Source organism: Mustela nivalis (assembly GCF_964662115.1).
Source record: "Mustela nivalis genome assembly, chromosome: 7".
NCBI classification, from domain to species: Eukaryota; Metazoa; Chordata; class Mammalia; order Carnivora; family Mustelidae; genus Mustela; species Mustela nivalis.
The window spans coordinates 70,504,400-70,530,996 of record NC_139026.1 but is presented as its reverse complement, the minus strand read 5'-3'; the positions used below and the strand labels follow the sequence as shown (position 1 = coordinate 70,530,996).

General features: G+C 45.4%; 2 protein-coding genes across 2 annotated transcripts in view; one reads left to right on the top strand and one right to left on the bottom strand.

The window, feature by feature from the left end:
* Positions 1–2,072: 2,072 nt before the first annotated feature.
* On the bottom strand, positions 2,073–8,490 carry BHLHE41 (basic helix-loop-helix family member e41). The gene is made up of 5 exons (XM_082738521.1): positions 6,480–8,490; positions 6,273–6,336; positions 5,840–5,947; positions 5,403–5,514; positions 2,073–4,924 (listed from the first exon to the last, which is right to left on the bottom strand). The coding sequence occupies exons 1-5, from the start codon at positions 6,539–6,541 to the stop codon at positions 3,795–3,797; spliced, it is 1,476 nt and encodes a 491-aa protein (XP_082594647.1). The 5' UTR covers positions 6,542–8,490; the 3' UTR covers positions 2,073–3,794.
* Positions 8,491–8,527: 37 nt separating this feature from the next.
* SSPN (sarcospan) overlaps positions 8,528–26,597 on the top strand; it is a 112,921-nt gene continuing 94,851 nt past the window's right edge. The window contains exons 1-2 of the mRNA XM_082738567.1: positions 8,528–8,635; positions 10,208–10,308. The gene's annotated coding sequence lies outside the window, so the exon portion shown is untranslated. The remainder of the gene's footprint in view (positions 8,636–10,207; positions 10,309–26,597) is intronic.

Genomic DNA, 26,597 nt, shown 5'->3' with positions numbered 1-26,597 from the left:
TAATTTTCTGTGTAAATCTTCTATTAAATTCTATGAAAACAAGAACTTAACACTATATTTAAGCCTACACAGTATACCCATTTTGAGCTGATGTAAAGCAACACAGAACAATGGGTATTGATGTGAGGGTCCAGTAGGTTACGAATTTTTGTTTAATGGAAAACACTAGATTGCCATCTGTAAAAGACAATTATCACCATAGTACAGCCAGCTTTTAGCATTATAATGGCCTTCATTGGTTCATGAAGGTTCTGTACATTTTCGTCTAAAGGCCTTAGTATGTTTGCCCAGCCTTGTCTTCTAAGGATCTCAGATTGGCAATCACCTTCCATGGAGAGGTTCAGAACTGACCTGTGACACATTCAGAAATAGGCTGAGGCTTCCTTTACCTACTTTTGAACAAAACTTAGGGCCTGCATGGCCAATAACAGAGAACTAAATGAAAAAAAAAAAAAAAAAAAACTTTTCACAATGATAGGAACTAAAACCCCAGTCAAACTTGAAATAGTTATTAAAATGTAGTTTCTAGTGCCTTCGCTCTTTATGGGGAAAAAGCCACTTATCAATTCAGAATAATGTTTGCTGAGAAATATATGTATGCAAAATCAAATGGCATAATACTATAGGTATACTATATGTATACAAGCAGCACTAACCCACGATTGGTATTTGTCTTAGGTTGAAAAATCACATATATTACAACACGTTTTTTCTTAAAGTTCACCACTGCAGGTATAGGACCATCCTTGTGAATCATTCCTGGAGTCATTACTCCAGTGTTTTAATTCATAAAATAATCAATTACCAAAATAACACATTTCAGATGCCATGTAGACAGTATTATTTTTCAGTTCTGAAAATCCAACTTTATCTTATTACCATGTAAATACATGGGCATTTGGACTAAATAACTGGCCTATAAAATCTGGTCCAACCCTAACTTTTACTTTATCATACTGAAATTATACAATTGCTAAAACATCTATTGTTCTCCAATTAAATTTGAATCTTTTTTGGTTATGAATCTAATATTATTACAGTAGGACATTAAGATGTAGCTCAAAATACTTAAAATATGACTTTTTCCAATTATTCTGAGTTAGACAATATTTTTCTAAGTTCAGTAGATTACAATGCTCCAAAATCCTACATGGTTTTCTAATGGTAATTTTTACTTCCTTTGTTCTTGTGGTTTATTTATGACGTTTCATGAATGCTGTCCAATCAAATTCAGTTTATGCGTTGAAGATGCTGTGGTGGTAGGTAGTTTACCAACTCGGGGATGCAGTACATCTTGGCCTCTTTTGCTAGCTACAGGTAGCTATTTGTCTGATCCTAGGAGGGTATAGAATAGCTCTGGACTTCATATTGTAAAATGCAGGGGGCTTGACAAATTCATCTCTGAGGTTCCTTTGGCTCCACATTCTAGGACTTGGTAGTTTGGTTGCCGTAAGTCAGCAGAGGGAGCACTTTTTCTACATCTTATAAATTTTGACTATTATTTCAATACCTTTCAAAAATCAAGGGGTTTGTGAAGGTTATTTAAATGAAAAATTGACAATCCTTCCCATATCAAATCACGAATTTGGCCATGAATCTGAGAAAAGCCTACAACTAATTTATTTCTTTTCCTTGAATTCCATGACTAAGTCCCTCAAGAGAATTCTTTTATAAAGGTTAAGGAGCTAAAAATAAAGTTAAGCACCCCAAAGTGGCAGTGTATTTATTCTGGACCCAGTGAAGGAGAAACGCCAGAGCATCCAAAAGTCTATCTGGAATTAAGGTGAGAAGTCAAAAATTAATCAATCAAAATCATGAGCAAATTGGGTCTAACATAAACAGACCACGCAAGGGATTGGTAGGTTTTTCTTTTGCACTTTTCATTGAGATACATTGGAAGCAAGTAGGCAGACACAGCCAGAGCCTGAAGGCTTGTAAGAAACTGGAAACGTGGGCTATCAAGCCAATGACAAAGTTGTATATCTGAGAACGTTAATAACTTTCATCCCTAAATTTATAGATACCTTAAAACTAATGGAGCATTATGCCTTTTTAATTATTAGACAATCCCGTATCGTATATTAAAGTTTTTATTCCTTAGTAAGAATTTTAAAATCACAAAATAGTGTGGCAATATTTAGGTAATAGAATTTACGGAGTGCTGAAAATACTAGAATATAAAGATAATTTCTAGTTTATCTTCACATACTAAAATTTTCTAAACCAGCTGGTTTCTTGCAGACGGTATTTATTTTTTTTTAATAATTTAAGACAGCATAAGCTTGTACCAAGCATAAGCATTGTAACAAAAGTGCAACTTTTCAGCAAATCCTCCCCAAAAGATATTTTAACTCAAAATATCATTAGCACATAGTTTCTCCCTACAAAAATAGCATGTCAGACATCATTAATTGGATGTATTAACAACTATGTACATAAGAGCCACCTTGTAGGCTAAGAGTTTAACGTTGTTTAAACACAGCGTTTGAGGCAAACAGTAGCAACAGCAGCAGCAAATGCACCAAACTGACTAAAAGACCCAGATATTTTCTTCACTTATAGTCAGACTGTTGTGTCTCACCCCTTACATAACATTCAAGTGAGATTTCTCACAGTGCTACCTTGGCAACAAACTAAAAATATCTAGACAAGGTCTTGGTTTAAGCCTTATTAAAAAAGCTTTCTTTGTGATTATCTGGTATCTGGTTTGGTCTCCAGAAAATACATAGACTTGGAGATAGGAAGGCCTCCCAAGGCTTCATTCCACATCTTTACAGCATTTCCAATCAAAACTGACCAGTTTAATGCTTTCCTCCACTTTTGTTATTTAACAGAAAATAGGAGAAATCATTTTGGATTTGTTTTTAAGTTCAGTGCACATTCCTTTTTTTTTTTTTCTTTACAGCAAGATTATAACAACTTAAAACATGGTGAATTAAATAATGACAAGGTGGGAATAGATGCACTATATATATACATATATGTATATGTATATATATGAAATAATGAAATTAAGACACGTCAATTAATTCACGGTTACTTTCTCCATAAAGTGCTAGTAAATGTACCAGGAATGATTCTGGCCTTCCTCATCCATCTCCTTCCCTGACTCAGTTCTGACTACGGCCCAACTCTGAGTCTCTTTAAACAAGAGCAAGTTACTAAGGGATACCATTCAAACCACTTCAGAAGAGGTTGCAACGTAAGTGACTGGATCCTCACTTCTTCCTCTTTGAAAAATATATGCCTTTTAAAAAGCTGAACATTATAAAATACTGAAGAGTAAATTCAATTCTAAAAGATCCTCATTCTGCCTGTGGAACGCCTCCTGAAGCAGGTGGGAGAGTTATGCGTGCGGGCAGATAGGAACTACCCACTGGCTTTTGGAGGTCAACTCCCGGGCCACAGTTCCCCTACCCTGGTTCAGTCAGCTCCCCCCACGGAGCAGACCCTTCTCCCTCTGGAAATAGGTTCGGCATTTTAAAAAGATAATGGAACATGGCCTAAAGAAAGGCAAAACTGATTTGGGCGAATTCTTTAAAGAAAGTATCAATATTGCAGAGGTTCTTTTATAGCTGGTGAGGGAAGAAAGGGCCGTTAGTGTGCGGAGGGTGGGGTGGTGAGGGATGAGCAAAACAGGAACTCCGAATGTACACAAAACACCTGTGTTGTTGTTTTAAAAGCCTGTCGTGCATCTATTACACTTCCTCCCTTAAAAACGTTAAGGGTGTTTTACTTATTAATATTATTATTCCGCGACAACCCTCGTCCTGTCTAAGAAAGGGGGCGAGGATTCAGTGGGTTTCCTTTCCTGGCTGCGAGGGATCTTCCTGAGCGGAGCTCTCCGGGTTCCCGGGCTCTCGGGCGCCGGCGAAGGACAGGTGGGTGCGGCCGTGCGGGTGCGGGGGGTGCAGCGCCCCAGGGGGCGCCACCTCGTGCGGTAAGAGGGTCGCGGCGGCGGCGCCGGCCTTCTCCGGAGGGGGCGACAACACCGAGGACAGGCAGGGGAAGGCGGCGGCGGCGGCTGCGGCGGCGGCTGCGGCGGCGGCGGCCGCGGGCGCGGGGATGCCGGGGTACAGCAGTGGGAACGGGGCGGCGGCCGCCGCCGGGTACAGGTACTTCTCCAGGCCACTCTTGTCCAGGAAGGGCTGCACGTAGGCGGCCGCCGCGGAAGGCGAGAGGAAGTAGAAGGGCAGGCAGAAGGGGGCCGCGGCGGCCGCGGCGGCGGCGGGCTGCGCGAAGGGCGCGCCCCCGCCTCCGCCGAACGCCACCAGCGAGCTGAGCAGGGCGGCGTCGGGTCTCAGCAGTGCTGCGGCGGCGGCCGGGTCGGGCCCCAGGAGAGCGGCCGCCGCTGCCGCCGCGCCGCCCCCCAGGCCGCCGCCGCCGCCGCCGCCGCCGCCGCCGCCGCGAGAATCCAGCTTCATCCTCTTGGGCGCCGGCGAGTCCTCTCCTGGGGGCTCCTGCTTGATGGTGACGCGGCCCGCCCCGGAGCCCTTGCCCTTCTCGCGGTCCGGCCTCGCCTCGGCCTCGCCGCCGTAGCCGCTGTCGGTGTCCGTGTCGTTCTCGGCGGCGAGCTCGGCGCTGGGCTGAGTCCGCTGGATGACCGGCACGCAGTGGGCGAGGGGCTCAAGCTTCTGCCCCCCACGCTCCAGGCAGGGGGCGGCCGCGGACCCTGCGGGGGCGGCGACCGAGGGCGCGCCGGCGCCTTTGCTCAGAGGAACCTGTTGAGTCAACAGCTGGGGGGTGGGCAAGAACTGGGTGGCCACGGCGTGCAAGTGGTTGATCAGCTGGACACACCGCTGCTCCCTAGGCGTCCAGCTCTCAAACCGGGAGAGGTATTGCAAGACTTCTTTGGCGCATGTTTGAAATCCCGAGTGGAACGCATCCAAGTCGGACTGAATGGGCGATTTCAGAGATCGCTCCCCTAGGACGAGGAAGGGGGTGGGGGTGGGGCAGAGGAATGGAGGCAACAAGAAAAATACCGACGTTAAAACATCTGCTTATCACGTGGGCCCTACATTGACTAAAGTGATCTCGGTTTTTCCTCTGGATTCGGGTGATATAATCCACCGGTTGCCGAGGGGCGGGGGGGGGGGGTGCTGTGGGGTGGCGGGGGTGGGAAGCAGGGGGGCGCTCTACTCCCAACTGAAAAGCCAAAGTGGAGAGCGCAACCGCCACTTTAAATAAAAATCTGATTCCTCTGAGTTCTGCTGAAAGCCTCCAGGATGCTTCGGGAAATGGGCACTTTCCAACGAAGGGAAAGTATAAGCAATTTAACAAATGAGAGTGAGCCCGTGGGCCCGAGGAAGGAGGTGGGGGAGTGGGGGCAGAGTCCTAAACACTGCCCCTCTGTGGGCTGCCCGGGCTCATCAGGGGGAGCTGGCCTCCCTGAACTGACTTACCATTCTGTAAAGCAATTATCTTCTGATGCTGCTGTTCGGTTAAGGCTGTTAAAGCTTTTAAGTGTTTTAAAGTTAATTCCAAGACTACCGCTTTCTCCAGATGCCCCAGAGTCTGCAATGGTGCAAAAGAGAAGGGGGCACATCGTTACTAAAAACACATAATTGGCTTGATTGGCTCTCCGCTCAGCACAGCAACTTAAGCAAAGACTCGGAAAGAAGTACTATTCCTATACTTCTTGAGCTTTCCAGAAGACGGGTTATACATGACTTCTTGCCTTCAGTTGTGAGCACCTACTCTTGAGTTTGTGGGAAACTCTACACTACAGCGCAAGTAGTAAGGCTTATGATATTTACATTTATTCTTATATCTCTGGGAGTAGTACCAAGCTATTAACACACCCTTGGAGAGCAGCAAAGAATGAAAATGTGCATCTTACTGTCAACTTCAGATGTTCAGGCAGTAAATCTTTCAGCTGAGCAATGCATTCATTAATTCGATCTCTTCTTTTCTTTTCTATTAATCTGTGCGGTAATTTGTAGGTATCCTTAATATATGACAATCATGGAAGAAAGACAACAATAAGCTACACATTTATTGGATAAGACAATAAGCCCCCCCCAACACCCCCCCCATATTATGTGATCAACTATGCCCAAGAAACCCTTTGCTCTGGACTGTTCTGAAATGCAATTTGAATTCAGGTGTGATGTTTAATCTCCCCCTGAGAGTATCCAGCAAACCACTTAAAATTCACAGTTGGGGAACCTCAAGGGCTGGAATATATTTGCGGGCAGAGCTTCGCTGTGAAATCAATGGCCCTAATTAACTATCCAGGCAGGTTATGGGGAACATCGGAAACTTACACTTACCTTGCTATCGTCTCGCTTCATGCTTCTTTTGGGCTTACACATATACAAAGAGGAATAGTCCAGTCTGCAAAACAGAAATCATCATCAGGCACCCATTCGGGGAGGGGCACTGTCCTTGCCCGATCCATACCACTTTCTGGAGAAGAAAAAAAAAAAAATCAAACTGAAGCCTAGACAGATATACGCAAGGGGGTGCGTGCACCTTACCCTATAAAATCTCTATGTTCCAGTAACTGTCTCTCTTGCAAATGAGGAATTCCTTCGTCCATGTTCAACCGCTGTCCGCTTCCTCTGTTTCGATTTTTGGGGTTCTGTTCTATAATCTGTGGGACGATAGCTTTGGGAGATCTTGGGGGGATCTGTGCGTCTCCAGTCTCTCTCTCTCCCTTCTTCAGTGCAGTGTTGAAAGTGTGAAGCAGTTGGTTCCCCCCCCTCCCACCGCGCTCGCTCTCTGGCACACACGCACACACACGCACGCACACTCGCGCCGTCCCCACTGCGCTGGTAGTTTGCTCTCACTCCGGGCAGTGTTTGGCCACAGGGCACGCGCGTCGCCGGCCAGACCAGCACCCAGCTCACGTGCGGAACGTACCATCCGCGGTCCAGCCCGGAGGGGGGCGGGGGAGGAGGGGCCGGGCCAGGAGTGGGTGTCGGGAGCAGGCTACGAGGGAAGGCGAGAGGCAGGAGGGGGCGGGGACACCTGATCAGGGCCACCGGAAAGGAAAAACAACTTCGGCCAAGCTATTCATCTTCCCAAAGGCGTTGCAGTCAGCTGGGGGAGGGGGTGGAGGCGCCGGGGGGTGCGGGGCAGCCAGGGCTTCCTCCGCTCGGAAATGCTACTCCCTCAGTTCGTCCGTCATTACGGTGCAGGAACGTGAACGTGGCTTTTTGCTTCGCCACCGACTGCACTGGTGGTTTGGACCAGATAAAAGAAAGAAAATTCACGGTGGGTAAACTTCAGTCCCAAAAGAAAATTTGGAGACTTGTTTGCTCACCGCTCAGTGGCCTGGGGGGACCCCTTGGCCCTGGTTGGAGGTTGCCCCCTAATGGGGCAACTTGAAATCCGTTCCCTGAAAGATTTAAAATAAATGAAAATGTAGTCACTGAGTTAGAACGTCGCAATCCAAGTGTCTTTCGGCGACACGGTGTCCCTGGGCCACCCAAACTTCCCGCAGCAGCCGGAATTGCGGTGCCACTAATCACAGAAGCAGATGACGACGTTTGGGGCCTCTGGTGCTCCCAGAGGAACGCGGCGGGAGGGAGGAGGGAGGGGGGGCACAAGAGGGGCTACCGCGGAAAAGCAATGCAGCATTATCATTCGCCGGCTAAACTCCGTCGCCCCTCATCGCCTCGGGTGGTGCTGCGTGGTCTCCCACCCCCACCACGTACCCCTCCCGCCGTGTGATAAGCGACGCCGGAGTGTGCAGAGCCCACGTTTACTACCGCTGGCACCTCCAAAGCCTCCCTCCTTAATCCTGTCTCCAACGGGTACCAGCACAGGGCCAGCAACGTGATCCGACCTGCCGCTGCTGCCACATCACTGCGCGGGGAACCCGTGCGCGCGCGCGCTCGCCCGCCCTGTGGCCGCGGCGCCCGGCGCGGGGAAGCACAAGCCAGCACGAGCCGGGTTACCTCTCCCCAGAGCCATCCCGGGAGCATGACTCACTGCTAGCGAGAGTTACAAGAGGTGCCCGGAGATGCGCACTGCCCACGCCGCCCGGCGCAGCGGGCGATTAGGGGCCTTGGAGGCCGGGGGAAAGCTCGTCCTGCGGGACTCCCCGGGCTCCCGCCCCGCTGCTGCCGCTACTCGGCTCTGCTGGGAGCGGAAAGGAGAGAATATATGTTGATTTCTCTTATATAAGTAGATAGATATAAAAATCGCAGTTCTTTCCATCCTGCAGCAAGAGTAAGGTTCACATTCTCCTGGGTTATCCCCGAAACCTTCATGATTGCCAGCGGCGCAAGAACCAAGGGGAGAAGTACGCCGAATGAACGCGCACAGGGGCGCAGCGGGGGCTGGGACGGTCACTACGCATACCCCCCGTACCGCCCCCCTCCCCCACCGGCCCTCCCCGCAAAGCACGGGTTCCGGGGACGGATCTGGGTCGCGGGAAGCGGCGGCTGGGAGGAGGTCACGTGTCTGCGGGAGTCGCGTCGCCTCCTAGCCTCCAGGAGCCGCCCGGCCGCGGTGGCGGCGCGCGCTGCTGCAGTCTCCCGAGTCCTGGGCGGAGACGCGCCGCGTCTGGCTTCGTGACTCCCGCCGCGGCGGCGGCGGCGGCGGCGGCGGCGGCGGCCCAAGCTCACCCGGGCAAGAGGAGACGCTCGCGGTCCGTCCACTTCGTCTTGGGAGAGGGCCCTTGAACGTCTCTCGACTTCCTCAAATATGGGGACGGAGTTTGCACCAAACAGGCAGTTTAATAAGGATAATACTTAGAAGAAGTGATTTTTAAATACTGGTTTTATTTTAACCTCGATTCAACCTCTCTCTTGTTTCCGAGTCATTGGGTGGTTAATTCTCTTTAGTGGGGAGGGCAATTTGATGCCCTCCTAGCGGCATATGCCTGCAGTACTGTCCGCTTGTTCTAAATTGACCCAAAAAGGGGGGAGGGGAGGAGGATACCTTTAAGGTGAAACCTCTCTTTATAGGTTTGTGAATTTCGAAGTAAGAAAGGGCTAGATAGAATATTTAGTGAAAATAAGGTCTGGATCACTTCATCTTGGCCTTGTCGGTAGAGCAGACGAGACACAAGGCAGACAGACTAGGGCCAGCCGTGGGGCCTGATTCTGGCGCGGACTCTAAAACAGTTCAGAAGAGGAGGAAAAGGCAAAGAAGACTAGAGAATCATGGGTGTGTTATTGGATGTACACTTACCGTCATTGGGAGACAGAGAGGCCTATTGCTGCAAATTAATCCTTTTTGTGTTACTACTTGGATCTCATCATCCTGTCCCAAGCTTTCTCACCATGCCCAATATTTTTGTTTTCTCTTCCACTCCTTTCTTTTTCAGATGCCCAGCCCAAACTGAGGATGGAATCATTTCGAGTTTTTTCTTTCCTTTGTGGTTCTCAGTCCTCCTTTTCTTCTGTCTTTCCTTTCCATGCCCACCTTTTTACTCATTTCTCCTTTTCTTCTTTTCCCTTATGTTTTCCTCTTCCTACCTTTTCCCCATGGAAGGTCTGCTTTTGTTCTTACTCTACCGTTTTTTCTTTTATCTCTTTTCTTTTTGTCTTTTTTCTTTCATTATTCACCTGGATAACTCTTCTTGCTTCTCCACTTCCTATAAGGCATAGTTTAATGCTTTCTAATGTCCTTTTGCTGCAAGGTATGACAATAGCTAATAACTAAGGGTATAATAATAGCTAATAGGTAATAATAGCTAATAACTAATAATGGCATTTACAATTAGAGAACCTGAAAACCACTCTAGGGGCTTTTTGTGTATAACTCATTAATCTTTTCCACAACCCTATAAAGTAGATCCCATTATTGCCTCCATTTTACAGATGATGTAGTAGATAAGTAGGGAGATAGGAAAAAATGTGCCTATGCTCCCAGAGCAGGATTTAAGCACAGACAGTGGGCTCCAGAGTCTCTGCTTTTAATGATTATTACCCCTTGGTGAGGGTTATAGGGCCAAGGTCTGAATGTTAAGTAGCTGTGTTTTAAGCAATTTACCAGTGTCAGTGAGTGTGGTCATTTGTTGTAGTGTGTGTGTGTGTGTGTGTGTGTGTGTGTGTGTGTAGGGGGGGCATTGTTGGAAGAGAGGTTGGAAAGGAGAGATGTTAGCACCGGAATAGATGGCAGAGAAATAAAGATATGAGAGAAAGAAGGATAGCAGTCTTTTGTCAATGAGTGATTGATTCCATTGGCATCTAGCTCCAAATTTATTTATTTAAACCCAAATCTCCTAATTAATTGTTATAATTTCATACAGATGGACATATGGAAGTACAGTGTAGAAAAGGCTAACGTTGGCCAGCTGTTCAACATTCCCACCGAGCAAACCAAGCCGAACTCTAATACGAAGACTGCAGGGTAGTAATAGCAAAAGTTCACCTGTGGTGAGGTTAGAAAGGGAAAAAAAATCACCTAACAAAGGAACAGAAGACTAGAATGCCCTCTTTGGGTATGTTTAAAAATAGGTTGAGTCGTATTTTTTGAGGAAGATTTAATGCTGTCCTGCTGAAAGCCAAGGAGATACAACATGAGCTTGAAACCCCTTTGAGCCTATAATTAGAGAATTTTGTGATGGCTTGCTTTCAATTAAAGATACCCATCTTTCTCCTTTTAATGGTGAGGGGGGAGCTGCTTCCATTGCTTTTCTTTGCTTAAGTAGGGAAATCACTACCTATAGAAACGCTAATGAAAGGGAACACTTATCCCAGTTCCCACCCCCTCCCCGCACCCCACGTAAGTATTCTGAGCGCTATGCTCATTATATTCACCTTGTGACTTTGGAAGGTCTTATCATGTTTGCTCGCAAAGTCTTGGATTTCCAGCAGAAACTGAACTCTCCTGAGAGGATTAAAGTTTCTGTAGAGAAGAGAAGTTTTCTGCCTCTAGGGTTCTGCAAGCCCTACCAGTCTCCAGGGAGGTGACTGGGGTGTTTGGGGATTCCCAGTCTGATTCAAACTTAGCGGACATCTTTAATAGCCTTAAAGACCCCAGATCTGCCCCTACTGCTGTGAAAATACCCCATTAGTGGGGCAGATGTCTTTCTTAATCACCTCTGTTTTGGGTGGTGGACAGAAAACTTACAGTCGCTCTATATCGTTTTACATCAAAAAGAGAAATGCATTCCACGAAGCAGAGTTCATAAAAATCTGAAGTAAAAAAGTTTTTGATTAATGCTAAAATGAAGGTAGGGGGTGGGGCCGAGTGAGATGATAGATTAGGGGTAAGTAAAAGCTTCCCCTGGAACTCTTTCTCTGGGCACTCACACTGCTCTCAGTGGAGAAAAGTTAGTGTGGTCAGGCACAACACAGAAAGAAGGGCACCTCACAAAAGGATCTTAGAAGGGAGGGAAACCCCAGTGCTACTCACCAGGAGCCAAATATAGCTTTTAAATATTGATAATGCTATTTTGTGAAGCTACCAGATTTAAAATCCCAGAATAGAAGGTTGGGTTTTGCAGTTCCATACTCAGCAAATTAGCAGGAACAGCACAAGTGTCTCTGTTTAATTTGTAAAAGAACTTAAGTCTTTCTGGAGACTACCAATTAATGTGTCTGTGGTTATAAACATACTCATGAATCACATTTTATATTTATGTTAACACTGCTCCAAAAGTTTATACACTTACTCGTCTTTACATAGCACCAAGGAGCAGGTAATAGGAAGTAGAAGAAATGAATTTTATCAGTGCTGAAACCTTGTGTTTTGTAATTATGTGATTAATCACAAACACTTGTGCAGGTTGTGTGAATTTAAAATAAATTCCTAAATTCCTAAATCCCTAAATTCCTAAAGGGATCACATGCAAAAGCCAACCAGGAGAGACAACTACAAGGGGGATCTCCCTGGCTCTCCTTTCCTCAAGTATTTGTCTGGTCTCTCTGGGGGCCCACGTGCTTAAGATTCTAATTGAACCCAGAAAGGTAGAATGAGGAGCACGTGACAAGCCCATAAGGATTTCCGAAAAGCGATCCCTGCCATTTCTCTGGATTCTCCTGGACTAGCCGGATGGTGGAATCTAGAGAAGCGGCACGAAAATGGAGTCTTTGGACACCTTTCCCTTCACCCTTGTTACAGCTGATGAAAATCTGCAGAAAGTTTTCAAAGAGATACATGTTTATGCATTGTGAAACACAACTGGGAATGAATAAGATGTACTAGACGCCCATTTATCTCACCTGCCTGTTACAGGGATGTTCCTTGAATACTGATTTCAGATGGTGTCTGCCCAGCACAGAGAGCCGTCTGGTCTGCTCAGAGTCTGGTACTTTATAAGGGCAACAAAAAGACTTGCTAGGGAGGATTTTTTTTTTTTTAATATTTTATTTATTTATTTGACAGACAGAGATCACAAGTAGGCACAGAAGCAGTCAGAGAGAGAGAGAGAGAGAGGGAAGCAGGCTCCCACTGAACAGAGAGCCAGATGTGGGGCTTGATCCCAAGACCCTGAGATCGTGACCTGAGCTGAAGGCAGAGGCTTAACCGCTGAGCCACCCAGGCGCCCCGCTAGGGAGGATTTAATCTACACTTAGAACTGTCAGTAATATGTATTCGACAGTTAACTTAAAGCAACTTAAATTCGTATCTAATTATCCAAAAAGGGAATATGGTTCTGATATTAACTTATAATCATCCTTGACAAGGAAATGGATGGAAATCTAGACTCGATATATCAGTTAAGATCTGCGTTTGAGCATTCCTTGTAATTTCTACCCAATAACTTCTGCTTACGTGGACGTTCTATCCTATTACAGGAGTGCTAGAAGTACAGTTTTCTAGTTGAGGGTCTCCAATAATGTAGGGGTTCTTTTAGTACACAGGGAGCAGAGAATGGGTATTGGGTCAGCGTGAGCCATCTCTGTGGTGGTCTGACTAAAGGAAATGGCTTGTTCAGGTCCTCTTCTTTTTTTCGCCAGTGGGCCTTTTTTCTCTTCTATGCCATACGTGTTGGCGTTGTCCCTTTATTGTTTGAGGGTATTTAATACCAATTTCAGAAAATGTTCAGTCTTTCCATCTGCAGTTGCCCAAACTTAACTAGCCCCTTAAGCACATGCTTTTTAACATCTGTATTCTTAAGTGCTAATAATTACAGAAATCTGTGTAAGGAGGGGATTTACCAGGGTTTGCTTTTCCTGCAGAATGCAAACTGCAGCTGCATGTTTTCTGGGAAATGATTGTCTTCCTTTTTATGTAGCGGCATCTGTTCCCTGGTTGTTCCGTCTGCATCGCTCTGCCTTCCGCCCCTGGCATCTGGGTTAAAGGAAGCAACCTCCTGCAGAAAGCTCTCTCTGGTAGGGTTCACCTGCCTGTAGCTAAGACTTTGCCCCTCATCTACATCATCCACTTCCAGCAACACCGGCAGAGGCCACAACGACTTTAGGTCAGAAGATTGTGAGTGACTTGGGTTCTTAAATCGATGAGGGAGGAGAGGAGAGGGAGGGGAGAGCCGCGGGATGGGAGGTGGGGGCCAGTCTCTGAGGCTGGATGGAGAAGTGAACCCTGTAAGAGAAGGCATCTCTGGGGCACGTTAGTGTGCACTGGTATTTAGGCAGTTGTTCTGCAAACCTTATTTAGTTCTCTCAACTCCTGGATCTAGGCTCCATCAAGTCCACTTTGTAGATAGAAAAACTCAAGTTCAGAGACTTTAGGTAACTTGTCATTGCCGTGTAGTCAATAGTGAAGTCAGGCAACAGAGAACCTGAGGCCTGAGGTGTGCTGCTGGGCCTTGTCCTCAGAGTTCAAGATTCTAATGGCCATCTTCTCCTCTAAACCCTGGAGGGGATCCCCTCACCCCAGCCTCTACCTTCCTTGGTGAAGCCCCTCCAGGTCATGGGAGCCATTGCCAGAGGCCGGTTAGGGTGGTTGAGAGATGAGGAAGATGGTGGGATGAGGCATTCTTGAGCCTGTGCATTGGCGTCATGACATCTGACTTGGAATTTTGGGTGGATCTCCGTACAGACGGACACATGGATGAGGATTGTGGTTCGTCCGCTGGAATGTTTATGGTGCTGTTAGAGACTGCACTGGGATGGGCGTTAGGGATTCCGTATTGAATCTTGTCTTCAGTGACCTTACGATCTAATAGATCATAATTTGTTAAAGAGGTGAGATCCCTAGGAAAGCTGAGTAGTTACTCTCAAGCCATTGCATGTCACAGAGGCAGTACTCAGAAACTTCCGTGGTGGTGCGTGAGATACACGTGTAGCTATGCTTCTCTCGTAATACACTTTAGAAATCATTCCAGAAAGTATAGTCAGTGACCTCAGCCCATGGGTAAGCCTCTTTCTATAATCAAAACACTTCATGGATAGAGAGACAGGCAGGGAAAATGCTGTCTGCCCAGCCCCCATAAGCTGTGCCTGCATCCTGACCCTCCCCCGATTTGGTGTGCCTCCCTGGTATTGGTGGGAATGCTCTTCAGCACCACCATCTGCAAGGATATACACCTTCACATCATGGCCTTGAGCTGTTGTCTGTGATTCTGTCAGCGTGCATGACCCATCCTGTGACCTTCTCTCTGTGTGGCTTAGCTTTTGAACTTGCTCTCTTTGGTAAATGAATCTAAACTTTGAGTGTGGATTAACATTTGGTTTCCCTTCTTGGCACTCCACAGCCTCTGGAGGCTCTGGTAGGAAGCTCCTGCTCCATCCCAGCCCCTCAGCCCTCACCCCTGACCCCAGTTGCTTGCTCATTGCCCCAGATTGAAATTTGGACACAACTTGGCTTAACTGGTTTCGTCTGCTCCAGAGTAGGCTAGAGCAGTTTAAAGATGGTGATAACTCATTACAGCGGCTCATAACCTCCAGAATAAAAGGGCACGTCCTCTTCACCATCATGCTGTCCACTTCCTTAGTTCACTTCTTGGCCTTGGCTCTTCAATCTGGAAAGGGGCCAGGCTGGGCTGGCTGTTTGGGGCAGCCCGATGTCCACATCCCTTTCAGCTGTACGGAACAGATGGCAAACTTAGCAGGACTGCCTGACCTTAGAAACAAAAACTTCGTGGACATTTTTGATCCCTTCATCTCCCTCACTCCCCCCATTTAGTTAATAACCATGTCCTATACATTCCACTTCCTAAATATACATTGAATCCATCCTTTATCCCCCATCCTCAGTTCCTACACTCTAGACCAAGGCCTCCCCTCCCCCCATCTCACACCCAAATACTGTGATAACTTAACTGCCTACCAGTTGGGGTTTAGAAAGGGAAACAGAAACTGCCTTACATAGCTAAGGTACGAGGGACTTAACAGGGGAGATTAGAAGCCGGCATAACCTTTGGATAAAAAAGCTGGGATAATCAAGAGTGCACAAAAACCTGCTGTTGACCTCCAAGAAACGTTGACAGAAGTTTCAGGGGAAGCTTGGTGCCATGGAGCTCAGCTGCCTGCCTCGCTGGAGAGGCTGACTTGCAGGAGCTTGTCCGGAAGCTTCTGTAAACCTCACATCGGCACACAGCGGCCACCGCAGGAATATGGTGGGTCTTTTCCACTTTCCACATCTTGCACGAGGGCCTCTTATGGGCACAGTCTAAGCGGGAACCCTGCAGGCAGGGGCTAGGGGAAAGTGTCCTTTCTAAGTTCCTCCCCTGGGATGAGAGCCAGGAGTAGACAGCAGGCATCTCACATTCCACACCCGCCGTGTACACCTGCCTTCTCCCTCCACCACACCTATGTTCGCTCTTGGGTTAGGACCAGAGCCATATTGCTGTCTGTCTCATGCCCTTGACCAAAACCCTTTGGTTCCCATTCTCAGGAGGCTAAATAAAAACAAAAACTTCTCAGCGGCCTGAGAGACAGCCCCCTCCTGCCTCTTCAGTCTCACCTCTTGTTTCTCTTTCTCTCTTTCGGTAACCCAGAGTACCAGCCCCCTTTCAGTTTTGTCTTTCTTCAGCGTGCTCCACTCTTTCAGGCTCTTCCCTCATGCCCTTCTTCCAGCTGACTGGAATGCTTTCCCCCCAACTTCTCCAATCATTCGGCTCTCTTTCACCTGCCAGTCCTTCCCATGCCATCAGAAGTATCACTTTCTCCAGGAAGTTTCCTCTGAGTTCCTAGAGCAGGTTTGTCTCCTTGTGTAAGCTCCTTTGTACCTTCTACTTCTCGTTCTTAACATTTATATTGTTGGAAAGACTCATAAGATGTTTCAGTGACTGTATTCCCCATGAGTCTGTGAGCCCCCTGGGGACAGGCCCCAGGTTGGGGCTGCTGTGTCTCCAGTGCCCAGCACAGCGTGAAGCACAGAGCAGGTGCTCAGCTGTTTCTTGAGTGACTTCTGCAGGTGCGTCGCCAAATCATCTAAGGCCTGAAGGCTTGTTCCAGGGAAAGGCTTGCTGACAAGTCCTAACCCAGCCACAGAGACCTGGAGGAGTCCTCATGCCGGCTGCAGGTGGGGATCTAGTGTTGGCGCCTGTGTCCCTTCCCCCCACTAGGACTTCCCTGTATTAATGTGGCTCTTGTGGGCCTGAGCACCCTCCCTCCGTTTGGGGCGCGGTGAAGTTCTTTCTTGGCCTCACTGGGCATGTGAAGACTCGGAAGTAGAGCACACGAAGGGTCAGAAAGTGCTCCTGTTGCAGCAGAAAACCCAGGATCCTGGCAGGGTCTCTAGTGGGGTAGACCTCTGGCATCGCTATTGCTCACTGTGCCAGGGTGGATGTGTTCTGTGCCAGGAAGGTGGTAGGCGAACTCTGCCAGTGTGCTCCCTAATGGCCGTGGGACGCCGGCGTTTCTCAGTCTCAGAATTGGACTTCCTTTCACAGTGGGCATCAGCAGGGCAGAGAGAGTGCAGGGGCTGGAGCTGGGCCAGCTGAATTCCACAGGTGCTCCAGAGACCATGCACCGTTGAGGGGACATCGGGGCATGGCTCTCCGAGGTCGGAAGTGGGGAGGGGCTACAGAGTTCAGCATGACAAGCTGTATTTACAGGTCTGCTGAGCTGAGTGGATCACAGGAGGGGGTCCTGGGGCAGTGCCAAAGAGCTTGGTTACCAGGAGTGCAGAAAGAAACAAGCCCTGTGCCAGGATGTAGGAGTCAAGCCTCGGACTGCGGAACAAAGTAGGAGGGTTGAGAGCCAGCAAAGCCAATCCATCAGAATGCCAAGCTGGTAGGCACAGAGGAGAAAGGAGTGAGAGGTCAGGAGAGACAAAAGAGACGGAGCAAGAGCAGGGAGGCAGACACCAGGTTGTGAGGAGAGCCTGCTGGTGGGGGTTGGGATTCTCTTTGGGTTGGTCAGTTGTGCCCTGGATGAACTAGAAATATGGGCAGGACCACTTCGATCCTCATCTGCAAACCAACTTTGCATGTACTCTTGGCACTTAATACTTGCAAAAACAGAGGTTCCATTTTTCTAACCATGTCTCCAGACAGGCAGCATTGATTTTCCTGATCATGGGGTTGCACAATCAGACTGCACTTCCGGAACATAGCTCTGGTGATAGCAAGCCATCAGCGGGCCTTGGTCTGATTCACACCTGCTCAGGCGTCCTGCCTTGCCAGGGGTGACCCCGCAGATGAAATTCTGAGTCTGTTGTGATTTTTGGATAGCTGTGCTAGTAATTTTTCTGGAACCTGTGTTTTTTATTATATTTTTGAAATTCTCCTTTAGATGTACTGAAAGTCATGAAATAGACACATCTTACATTTTTGTTGCCTCTCCTATTACATGGTCCTGCTTGTAGTGGCAGAGTGCTGTGGGCCCTGGCTTTAAATTAAGAAGACCTGGGTTCAAATACTATTTTCCCCTCAAAAGCCATGTGACCTTTGGCAAGTTATTAATGAGTCGATTTTTGCAAATATAACATAGAGATAGTAGCGTCTCCTTCTGACTGGGTGTTGTACGGGTTGGGGGCAATGCATGGGGGGCACCTGAGGCATAGTCGGTGAGCCTTGCCACCCGTGGAAACTATTGTTTTCCTGATTTGAGGTGTCTGGCCAAAGTTGTGGGTATCATGGAATATGGTTGGAAAATAATTGAGAGGTTAAGTAATATATTATAAGTTTGAGAGGTATACCTTTTGCTTTCAATTATCCTTTACTAATAGATGAATAATAATAAAATAGAGAGGGCAGACCAGTCAATGTCATTTTCCATTAACAAGATACAGTCTTGTTTCATGTGGTAACTGGAAATAGGCAATACCAGCCACAACTATCTGATTTTAAATCATACTCTTCAGACAGCCCTTCTGAGAAGTTACAGTTCCACATTTGTGCACGTGGGAGGAAAGGCTGTCTGCCCATGTTTTGTCATAAGTTGAAGCCTTATTCAGGTTTTCAGTGAATGATGTGGATGAATTAAGTCTCAAATTTTGGTATCTGGCCGTGGGAGATAATATTGACTTAGTTCCTCCCTATGCCGTCTAGTCGCTCAGCAAGCACTTTGGCTGCAGTTACTCTGTGCCACCCTCTGCTCTGTTTTAGTGTTTTACAAATATTCGCTCCTTTCCTGCCCCCAAATGCTTTAAGATAGGTACTATGATAATGCCCTTCATGAAAGGAGGGAAGGGAGGCACAAGAGGAAGTAATCTGTCTGTGCCACACAGCTAGGAAGTGGCGGAACCAGGATTCCAAGCAGGCGCCGTGACTACAGAGCGGATGACCCCCATCTGGCATTTCTTGCCTCTCCTCAGTGGCTTCCCCAATATCCAGAGACAAGTGGAACTTTTCCGTTCACCATCAATGATTTCATTTAGAGAAGAGAGGGTTCATAGTGCAGAAGGAACATCTGAAACCCTGACCGCAAGGTGAAGCTTTGCCACCGACTATTTGCCAGACTGAATGGAGAAGGGCGGGGTATTGAACTTCTGCGAACCTCAGGGTCCTCCTCATCTGTTTAGTGAGGAAATTATACATCTGTTGTGAGGGCGACTAAATGTTTGTCTGACACGTAGGAGATACCCAAGAAATGTTAGTGCCCTCCTTGAATACTACCACATACCTAAATATACCCAAGTATGCAATTTTTGATGGTTTCTTTTCTCCTGAAAAATTCCTTCTTGATTTCTTTAACTTTTCACTTTGGAAGAATCGGGTGAATTTTGATCACTCAGTCAATAATTGTCAATCATTTTCTATGTAGACGGCATTTTCTGTTGGGGCTATCCAACAGAACTTTCTGTGATGATGGAAAAGTTCTATCATCGGTGCCATCTAATATGGTAACCACCAGCCATGTATGGATACTGAGCACTTAAAATGTGGTTAGTTTAATTAAGGCACTAAATTTCTCATTTTATTTAAGTTTAACTAGTTTAAGTTTAAAGACACACAAATGGCTAGTGGTGGTCATATTGCACAGTGAAAGCCTAGCTTTTTAATCTTGTCCAAATACTAGCTGATCAGCAGATAATTCTTTTAAGAAAGTCAAGACAGATTTTTAGTTTGTTCTTCTCCTAAGGTGTCTATGATGCTTAGCATCTTTGTACGAAGAAAAAAATAATCAATTATCAAGCATAAATATAAGCAAATAAAGAAAAACTATAGCCATCAACTTCGCTGGGTTTTATGATATTTGAGAGATCCATTTTAGTTTTACGGGAATCCAAATGACATCACTTATCCACATTTTAAAATATTGATCATGAATTTGCTATGGGTATTTAATGAGTTCCCATAATAGATAGTCATATAATAATTTTAATCCTGCATCATATCCTATGCCTATCAGGTTCAGATATAAGCCATAGTGTACTGGTAAATGTTGAGCGGGTCCTCTTGGAAAAATGTGTGCATATGTATGTGTAGTTTATTATACACTTTACTATATAAGGGATGTGAGGCCCAGCACCTGTTCAAACATAATGATAAAATATACATTACTCCTGTGAATTCCATATAGCCAATTGATTCTAACTGAGTGTTTTTATTTGTTGATTTTTATTTTATTGCTTTTATTTACTGATTTTTGCCAGATTCTTTTACCTCTTGCTAACCTACGGTTGCAGTGAATTCACAGGTATAATTCTGACAGGAATGTTGGGGTAGGTGAAATTGAAACAAAGACCATTGTTAGAGCCCCACTCCTTCACCAATGATATGAGAGGAAGTGTCCTCACTAAATCAGATAATACTTTTCACATACTGGAAAAAGATTTCCTCATTTTTCTGTGTAATTCCCAGCATAACAACTATATAGATAGATATGGCACACTTTTAAATCCAATCTACTTGATTAACATTTTCTCCATGACTTTCTTGATCTAACAATTGACAGAATCATAAATCAAGCTCTAATTTGTAGCATTTGCTCCTTTTCATGGCATAACTACTCTGACCAGGACCAACCATAGGCTGGCAATACAGCAGCACGAGAAGTCCAGTTGGTAAGCTACAGGGGACATAACCAACCTCAAGGGCATAGATAATAATGAAATGTAATAAAGTAATTAGAAAGTGCTGAGTTTTGTGTATTCACCGCCTTTGTTTTTAATATCTATTTAGTGATAAGTTTATAGAACTTAATTTCTAATAATGGCTAGTCCCAGGATCAGTCCTGTGGCCATCAACAGTTTATTGAGGGGCCACTCTGTGCCAGGACTTAGTGCTAGGCTATAAATATGAATCCGGCCTGTCACTATGTGCCTTCCAAGATGTGCTCGTGCCCTCTTCTGTATCAGCATTTTCCCTCTGGATGATCTCATGTAGGTTCATGGCTTTGCTTTCCTTGTTATGCTGAGGGCCCCTGAATTTATGTTTCCACCTCTCTTTTCTGCTGCAAGCTCCAGACTCCTAATTCCAACAGCCTACTCGATGACTTCTCTTGGATATCTTATGGTTATTCTAAACTTGACACGGCCATTCCAACTGACACATCTTAATGTCCCCCTTTTGCCCCAGATCTATCCACTCTTCCTCGATTCTTAACCATACTCTGTCAACGACACCACTGTACACCACTGAACTGAACCCAAATTTAAGTCTCATCCTTGGTCCTTCTCTTTCATATTTTCTGCACCCAATCCATCAACAACTTCTGTCTCTCCTATACCAAAATCTTGCCTGAATCTGGACAGTTTTCAGCACCTTAAGTGCTACCATTCTTGTCAAATCCACTCTCTCATTGAGACTGTAGAGAGACTCCTACTTGCTCTCATTGTCTTTCCTTTTCCTCATACAGACCTCACACACAATACAAAAAACTCTTAAAAATATAACCCAGCTCAAACAAACCTCTTTTTTTGAAACGCAGTTTTAAACAAACTTTTTTGTTTGAAATCTCTCCAGGGATTGCTTACTACAATTAGAATAAAGTCCAAATGTCTTGCCTTGTCTATGGTAGGTGGAATAATGGGCCCCCAAAGATGTCCCTATTCCTAATCCCTGGAACCCGTGAATGCATATTTCCTTACATGGCAAAAGGAACTTCGAGGATGTGACGAAGGCCCTTCAGACAGGGAGGTTGTCCACATGGTCCCAATGTAATCACTAGAGTTCTTAGAAGAGGAAGAGGAGGTTAAAGAGAGTTAGAGGTGGTTGTGACTACAGAAAGATCGGAGAGATGCCACAATGCTGTCTTTGAAGACTGAGGAAGTGGGGCAAAAGCCAAGGAATGAGGGTGGCCTGTGGACGCTGGGAAAGGCAAGGGAGTGGCTTCTTCTCTAGAGCCTCTGGAAAGGAATACAGCCCTGCCAACATGATGTTGTAGCCCAGTGAGACCCCTGTCAGACTTCCGACTTACAGAACTGTAAGATAATAAATTTGGTTGTTGGAACCTCCAAATTTGTGACAATTTGTTACAGTCACAATAGGAAATGAATGCAGTAGTCTGCAAAGCCCTCCAAGATTGGTCTCTGTCTGTCTCTCGGATCTCGTTGCCTGTCATTCTCCTGCTTGTTCACCATTCTCTGGCCATCTACACATTTGTTTTGTCTGCATAGCAAGGTGGGTCCTTCCCTTGGGCTTTTGTTCCCACTATGCCTTGCCTGTGACTGTCTTCCCAAGGTCTTCACATAGTTGGCTCTTCATCATTGGGATTTCTAAAACCTCTTCAAAAATGCACCATCCCTTAGTCACTTTTAATCTGTGTTTTATTTTCTGTATGGCTTTTATTAGGATCTGAAATTGTCTTAATTACCTGCTTATTGTCTCTGTATCTCCCCTTCTTACCAGACATGTGCCATCAAAATATAAACTTCATGAAATCAGACACCTAGTCTGTCATGTTCACTCAGTAAGCACTCAGTAACTATTTGCTTAAAAAAATGAGTGAAAACATGGCGCCTTGCTTCAGCATACACACATTCAGTGGGAGAGACGATGGAAAAAGCAATGATGATAGAACAGTGTAATAGAGGCTATGAATGCAGTTCCTCTGGGATGTTTTGGGCCCCCATGAGAAAAGCACTTTGGTAGGCTTTCCAGAGGAATGACAACTGGGAAGAATCCTGAGGAGAAACTGGGAAAGCAAAAGCCAGTAGAAAAGGAGCAGGTGGACTGTCAGGCAGAGCATGACGGAGGGGCAAGGGCACAAAGGTGTGAGAGGAAAGGCATTATGGGGAACTACAGGTGGTTCAGTTACCTTGGGAGCCTGAAGTGAAAGGCAAGAAAATGCGTTACCACTGAAAACTTGACATGACCTACCAAGAGATTTTTAATTTGTGTAGATGGCAGTTAGGGGGCCTTAAAGGATTATAAGCAGTGTCAGTTTTGCACTGTAGAAAATGTATTCTGATAATACTATTGAGAACAGATTGAAGGGGAGGGATGCTGGAGCAGAACACCAACTGGCAGGACATGGCCGTTGTCAAAGACCCAAGGGCAGTGGCAGTGAAGATGGAGAATGATGGGGGAGATCTGAGGACTGTTTTAGAGATTCTGTGGGAGTCATAAGCAATTTATCATGTGGAGTGAGGGAGAAGAAGGATTAGGGATGATTGCCGGGGTTCTGACTCGAGTGACTGGGCAGAGGGTGCTACCAGCAGTAAGACTAGGCAGTACAGGAGGAGGATATGAGGCAGATTTCACTCTGACATGTTTGAGGTGCTGTGGGTAAAGGAGCTATCTCTGAAGCACTTAGATAATTGGATCTGAAGTTTAGAGGAAAGACCAAGACTAGAAATTTAGAATTGAGAGTCAGTGGCATATGTGATTGAGTGGTTGGGACAGTTCCAATGACATAGAGATTAGAAGGTTGAGGGTGGAATGCTAAGGAACCTCAATTTTTATACATTGGGTAGAAGAAGTTTAGTCCAAGAATAGGACCAGGAAGAAGTCGGGAGGAAGAAAAAGAGATACCTCTGGCCTTCCTCTGCACCTACAATTTAGTGCCCATCTTAAATCTGACCTCTTTGAAGTCCTCTCCAATGGATGCAGATGATTTTTATTGAATCCATATCATGCATTGTTTGTACCTCTTTTAGGGTGATTTCCACATGGAACCTTTTTTTTTTTTTTTTTTTTTGGTAATTTGGTCTAATTATCTCACTCCTATGTTTTAAATTTCTTGAGTGCAGAGATTATGATTCACGTACTTTTCATTCTTTGGAACTCTCAGGAGAATATCTTGCATATATTACATTTTTTTTAAAAAAAGTTTTTATTTATTTGAGAGCGAGAACATGAAAGGGGCAAGGGGAAGAGGGAGAAGCCGGCTCCCTGATGAGCAGAGGGTCTGATGTGGGACTTGATCCTGGGACTCTAGGATCATGACCTGAGCCGAAGGCAGTTGCTTAACCAACTGAGCCACCCAGGTGCCCCTATCTTACTTTTATGACGAATGAATATGACCACTGAATCCAGCAAATACTATTTGGAAAGTAAGAATTATTTATTTATATTTTAAAGAAAACAGTAATCATTTGAATAAATACAGGTGATTCTAAACAGCAGAATACTTCAAGATAACAGTAGTGTATCATCTTGATACATTTTATTGTTGTGAATTCCTATGTAGTCATAATAGAGAATTATTTATTGAGTGCTCACTATGTTCCAGACAGTCTGTCAAGTTCTTTCTATATATGATTTCATGTAATCTTTACAGTAGCCTGTGGGCATGGCATTATTATTATTCCCATTTCACAGATGGAGAATAGGAATTTCAGAGAAGCTGAATATCCTGCCCAAAATCACACAATCACTAAAGGGCTAAAATTTAAAGCTGGGCAGACTGTCTCTAGAGCTCATGCCGTTCAGGTGACAACATACAAAACTCTGTGTCAAGGCAAGCCTGGGGCAGGAAGGAACTTCAGAAACTTGTGAAAGGGCTTTGATAGCTTAAGTGCTCCTAATCAGGGATGCATTTTGCATGGTTAGAAATAAGTATGAGACCTATTTTCTTTTTAAGATTTTATTATTTATTTATTTATGTATTTATTTGACAAGCAGAGATCACAAGTAGGCAGAGGCAGGCAGAGAGAGAGGGGAAGCAGGCTCCCTGATGAGCAGAGAGACCCATGCGGGGCTAGATCCCAGGACCCTGAGATCATGACCTGAGCTGAAGGCAGAGGCTTAACCCACTGAGCCACCCGGGTGCCCTGAGACATATTTTCATGGGGAAACAAAAAGTTGCATTTTTGTGATTTGCCTTAAAACAAAGACTTGCTGATTTAAACAAATACCAAAGATCAATTCATTCAATAAGAGATTTAGAAATGCAGAGCTTTGCTGTAGGATACCATAGCACAAAAACCAGATATTGGCCACTATGATTTAAGGCAAAAACAAAATGAATTTAATGGAGTAAAAGACCCAAAAGAGGTTTTAGTGCCCAAAGTAGGCGAGCTTTAAGAGATATCTTTACTGCAGTTCTAGTAGTAATATCGGATTCCTCCTGCTTCTTTATCGTTTAACAACAAGGTGGGGAATGGCCTTAGTTCTCATTGGCCTGTTAAAATTGTAACATACACCAGATAAATTGCGTCTCTGTTGGACTGTAAGCCTATCAGGAACAGAGTTCACTTTTCCCATTATTCTATGGCAAATACAAAAGAAGCATAGGCAGTGAACAGGATACAACTTGTAGCAATTACTGCAAGGGGACAGATACAAGCTCCAGAAGGTAGGGGCTTGTTTTTGTTTACCACTGGCCTTTAAGGGAGATTCTGAGCTCAGTAAATATTTCTTGAAAGAATGGTTTCATAGAATGGGGGCCATTGTCTGACAGGTGAAATTGATTACTTACTAAGTCTTTCCATTTGTAAGGTCTGTGATTATATTATTCATAGTCTTAATTCTTATTAAAAATTATGTGGTCCCTTCTGTGCTAAAGCAGTACAACAGGCTACTCATTTTTCAGCTCACTTTTTCAGATTATTAAACATAATGATAAATTTACTAATATATAATCACTTCAATAGCACCATATTGGTATATTTTTAACTAATATTTCCATTAATTGAATGAGAGAGCAAATTTAAATGATTGACTATCTTATGGTGTTATTAGAGAAAAAATATTTCTAATATTGTGAGACACCAACAACTGAAATCCATATTCAAGGAATTGTACATAGTCTTTTTTTTTCCAGTTTATTAAGGAAAACTAGAATTGACATGTCTGTCACATTCTTGTCACATCTACATTTTTGTAATCAGAATATCTCAGACTTCACCAACCAGATAACACTGCTGTATTATTCAGGACTCACCCCGTTGCAAGTGACAAAAACCAAATTCAAATTAGCTGAAACAGTGAAGGGGATTATTGGTTTGTGTATGCAACCAAGGGGAGGGCTAGGTGACAGGAGGACGGATTTGACCGTCATTAGATCTCCTTTCCATCTCTCCTTCTCTCCATCTCTCAAATGCTCTCTGCAAATTAGCTTTATTCTCCTCAACTGATTTCTTGCTCAAGGCTAAAACTCAGGTGTTTATGGAGTGTGGAGGTGGTGGGGTGGCTGCTGAAGCTTTAAGGCATATCTTCAGATTTGTAACAAGGAGACAAGAAGGTTAATCCATCCCATTCCAGTTCAAGAAAGGCTGGGAAAGAACTCTGAGTGGCCCCTTTGGGGACTTGATTAGTTTCTCTGTTCTACAAGGGCTGGTGAGCCGCTCTGACCCACGAGTCTCAGTAGCAGCTCTACTCTTATGGTTGACGATGAGATGTGATCTGTGTATCAGAGAGCAGGTGAATAACAGTGGTGTCCACCGCATTCATGACGTTCGCATTGACTCCGTAGTGGCTAGGAGCTGTCACGTAGCAAGTAGCAGGGAGTCTGGTCTTATATAGAGCCTCTTTGCACTGAGAATTCTGGGAATTCTCAGGATGCCTAGAAAAGTATCCAAGACTTGGTCTTGGCTTTCACTCCCTCCTGTGGATCCCTTGAATATGGATTTCAGTTGTTGGTGTCTCACAATATTTCATGGGCATGTTCATGAAAATATGCACAAAAGGCAGGACCAGCGCCACCACCACAGTCCTGGACTCGGTACTGGTGGAGATGAGTACGCACTCCAAGAAGGATGAAACTGACCTGCCGCCCCGTGCCCCTCTGCCAGGAGCCTGCAATTTTTGCTCTTGCTGGAGTGAGCTCCTTCTAACTACTGCTTCTCCGGGGTGCGTGTGCTACCTTGGTAGAGACATTGGGGTCAGATGGATTTCGGTGTCCTTTTCATTGTGTGTGCAGATATAGGATTGCACTAGTTACCTGTGCTCTTAGTGTGTTAGCTCTAACTTCGTGAGTTTCTGGAGCTCCCTCAGTCTCAGTTTGACCTTTCAG

Bases quoted from the DNA above. Each gene is read 5' to 3' on its own strand.
- BHLHE41 (XM_082738521.1), bottom strand. From the start codon at position 6,541: ATGGACGAAGGAATTCCTCATTTGCAAGAGAGACAGTTACTGGAACAT. The intron at 6,337-6,479 runs GTAAGGTGCACG...TCTGTTTTGCAG, and splicing joins GAACATAGAGATTTTATAGG to ACTGGACTATTCCTCTTTGT. The intron at 5,948-6,272 runs GTAAGTGTAAGT...TCATATATTAAG, and splicing joins TGAAGCGAGACGATAGCAAG to GATACCTACAAATTACCGCA.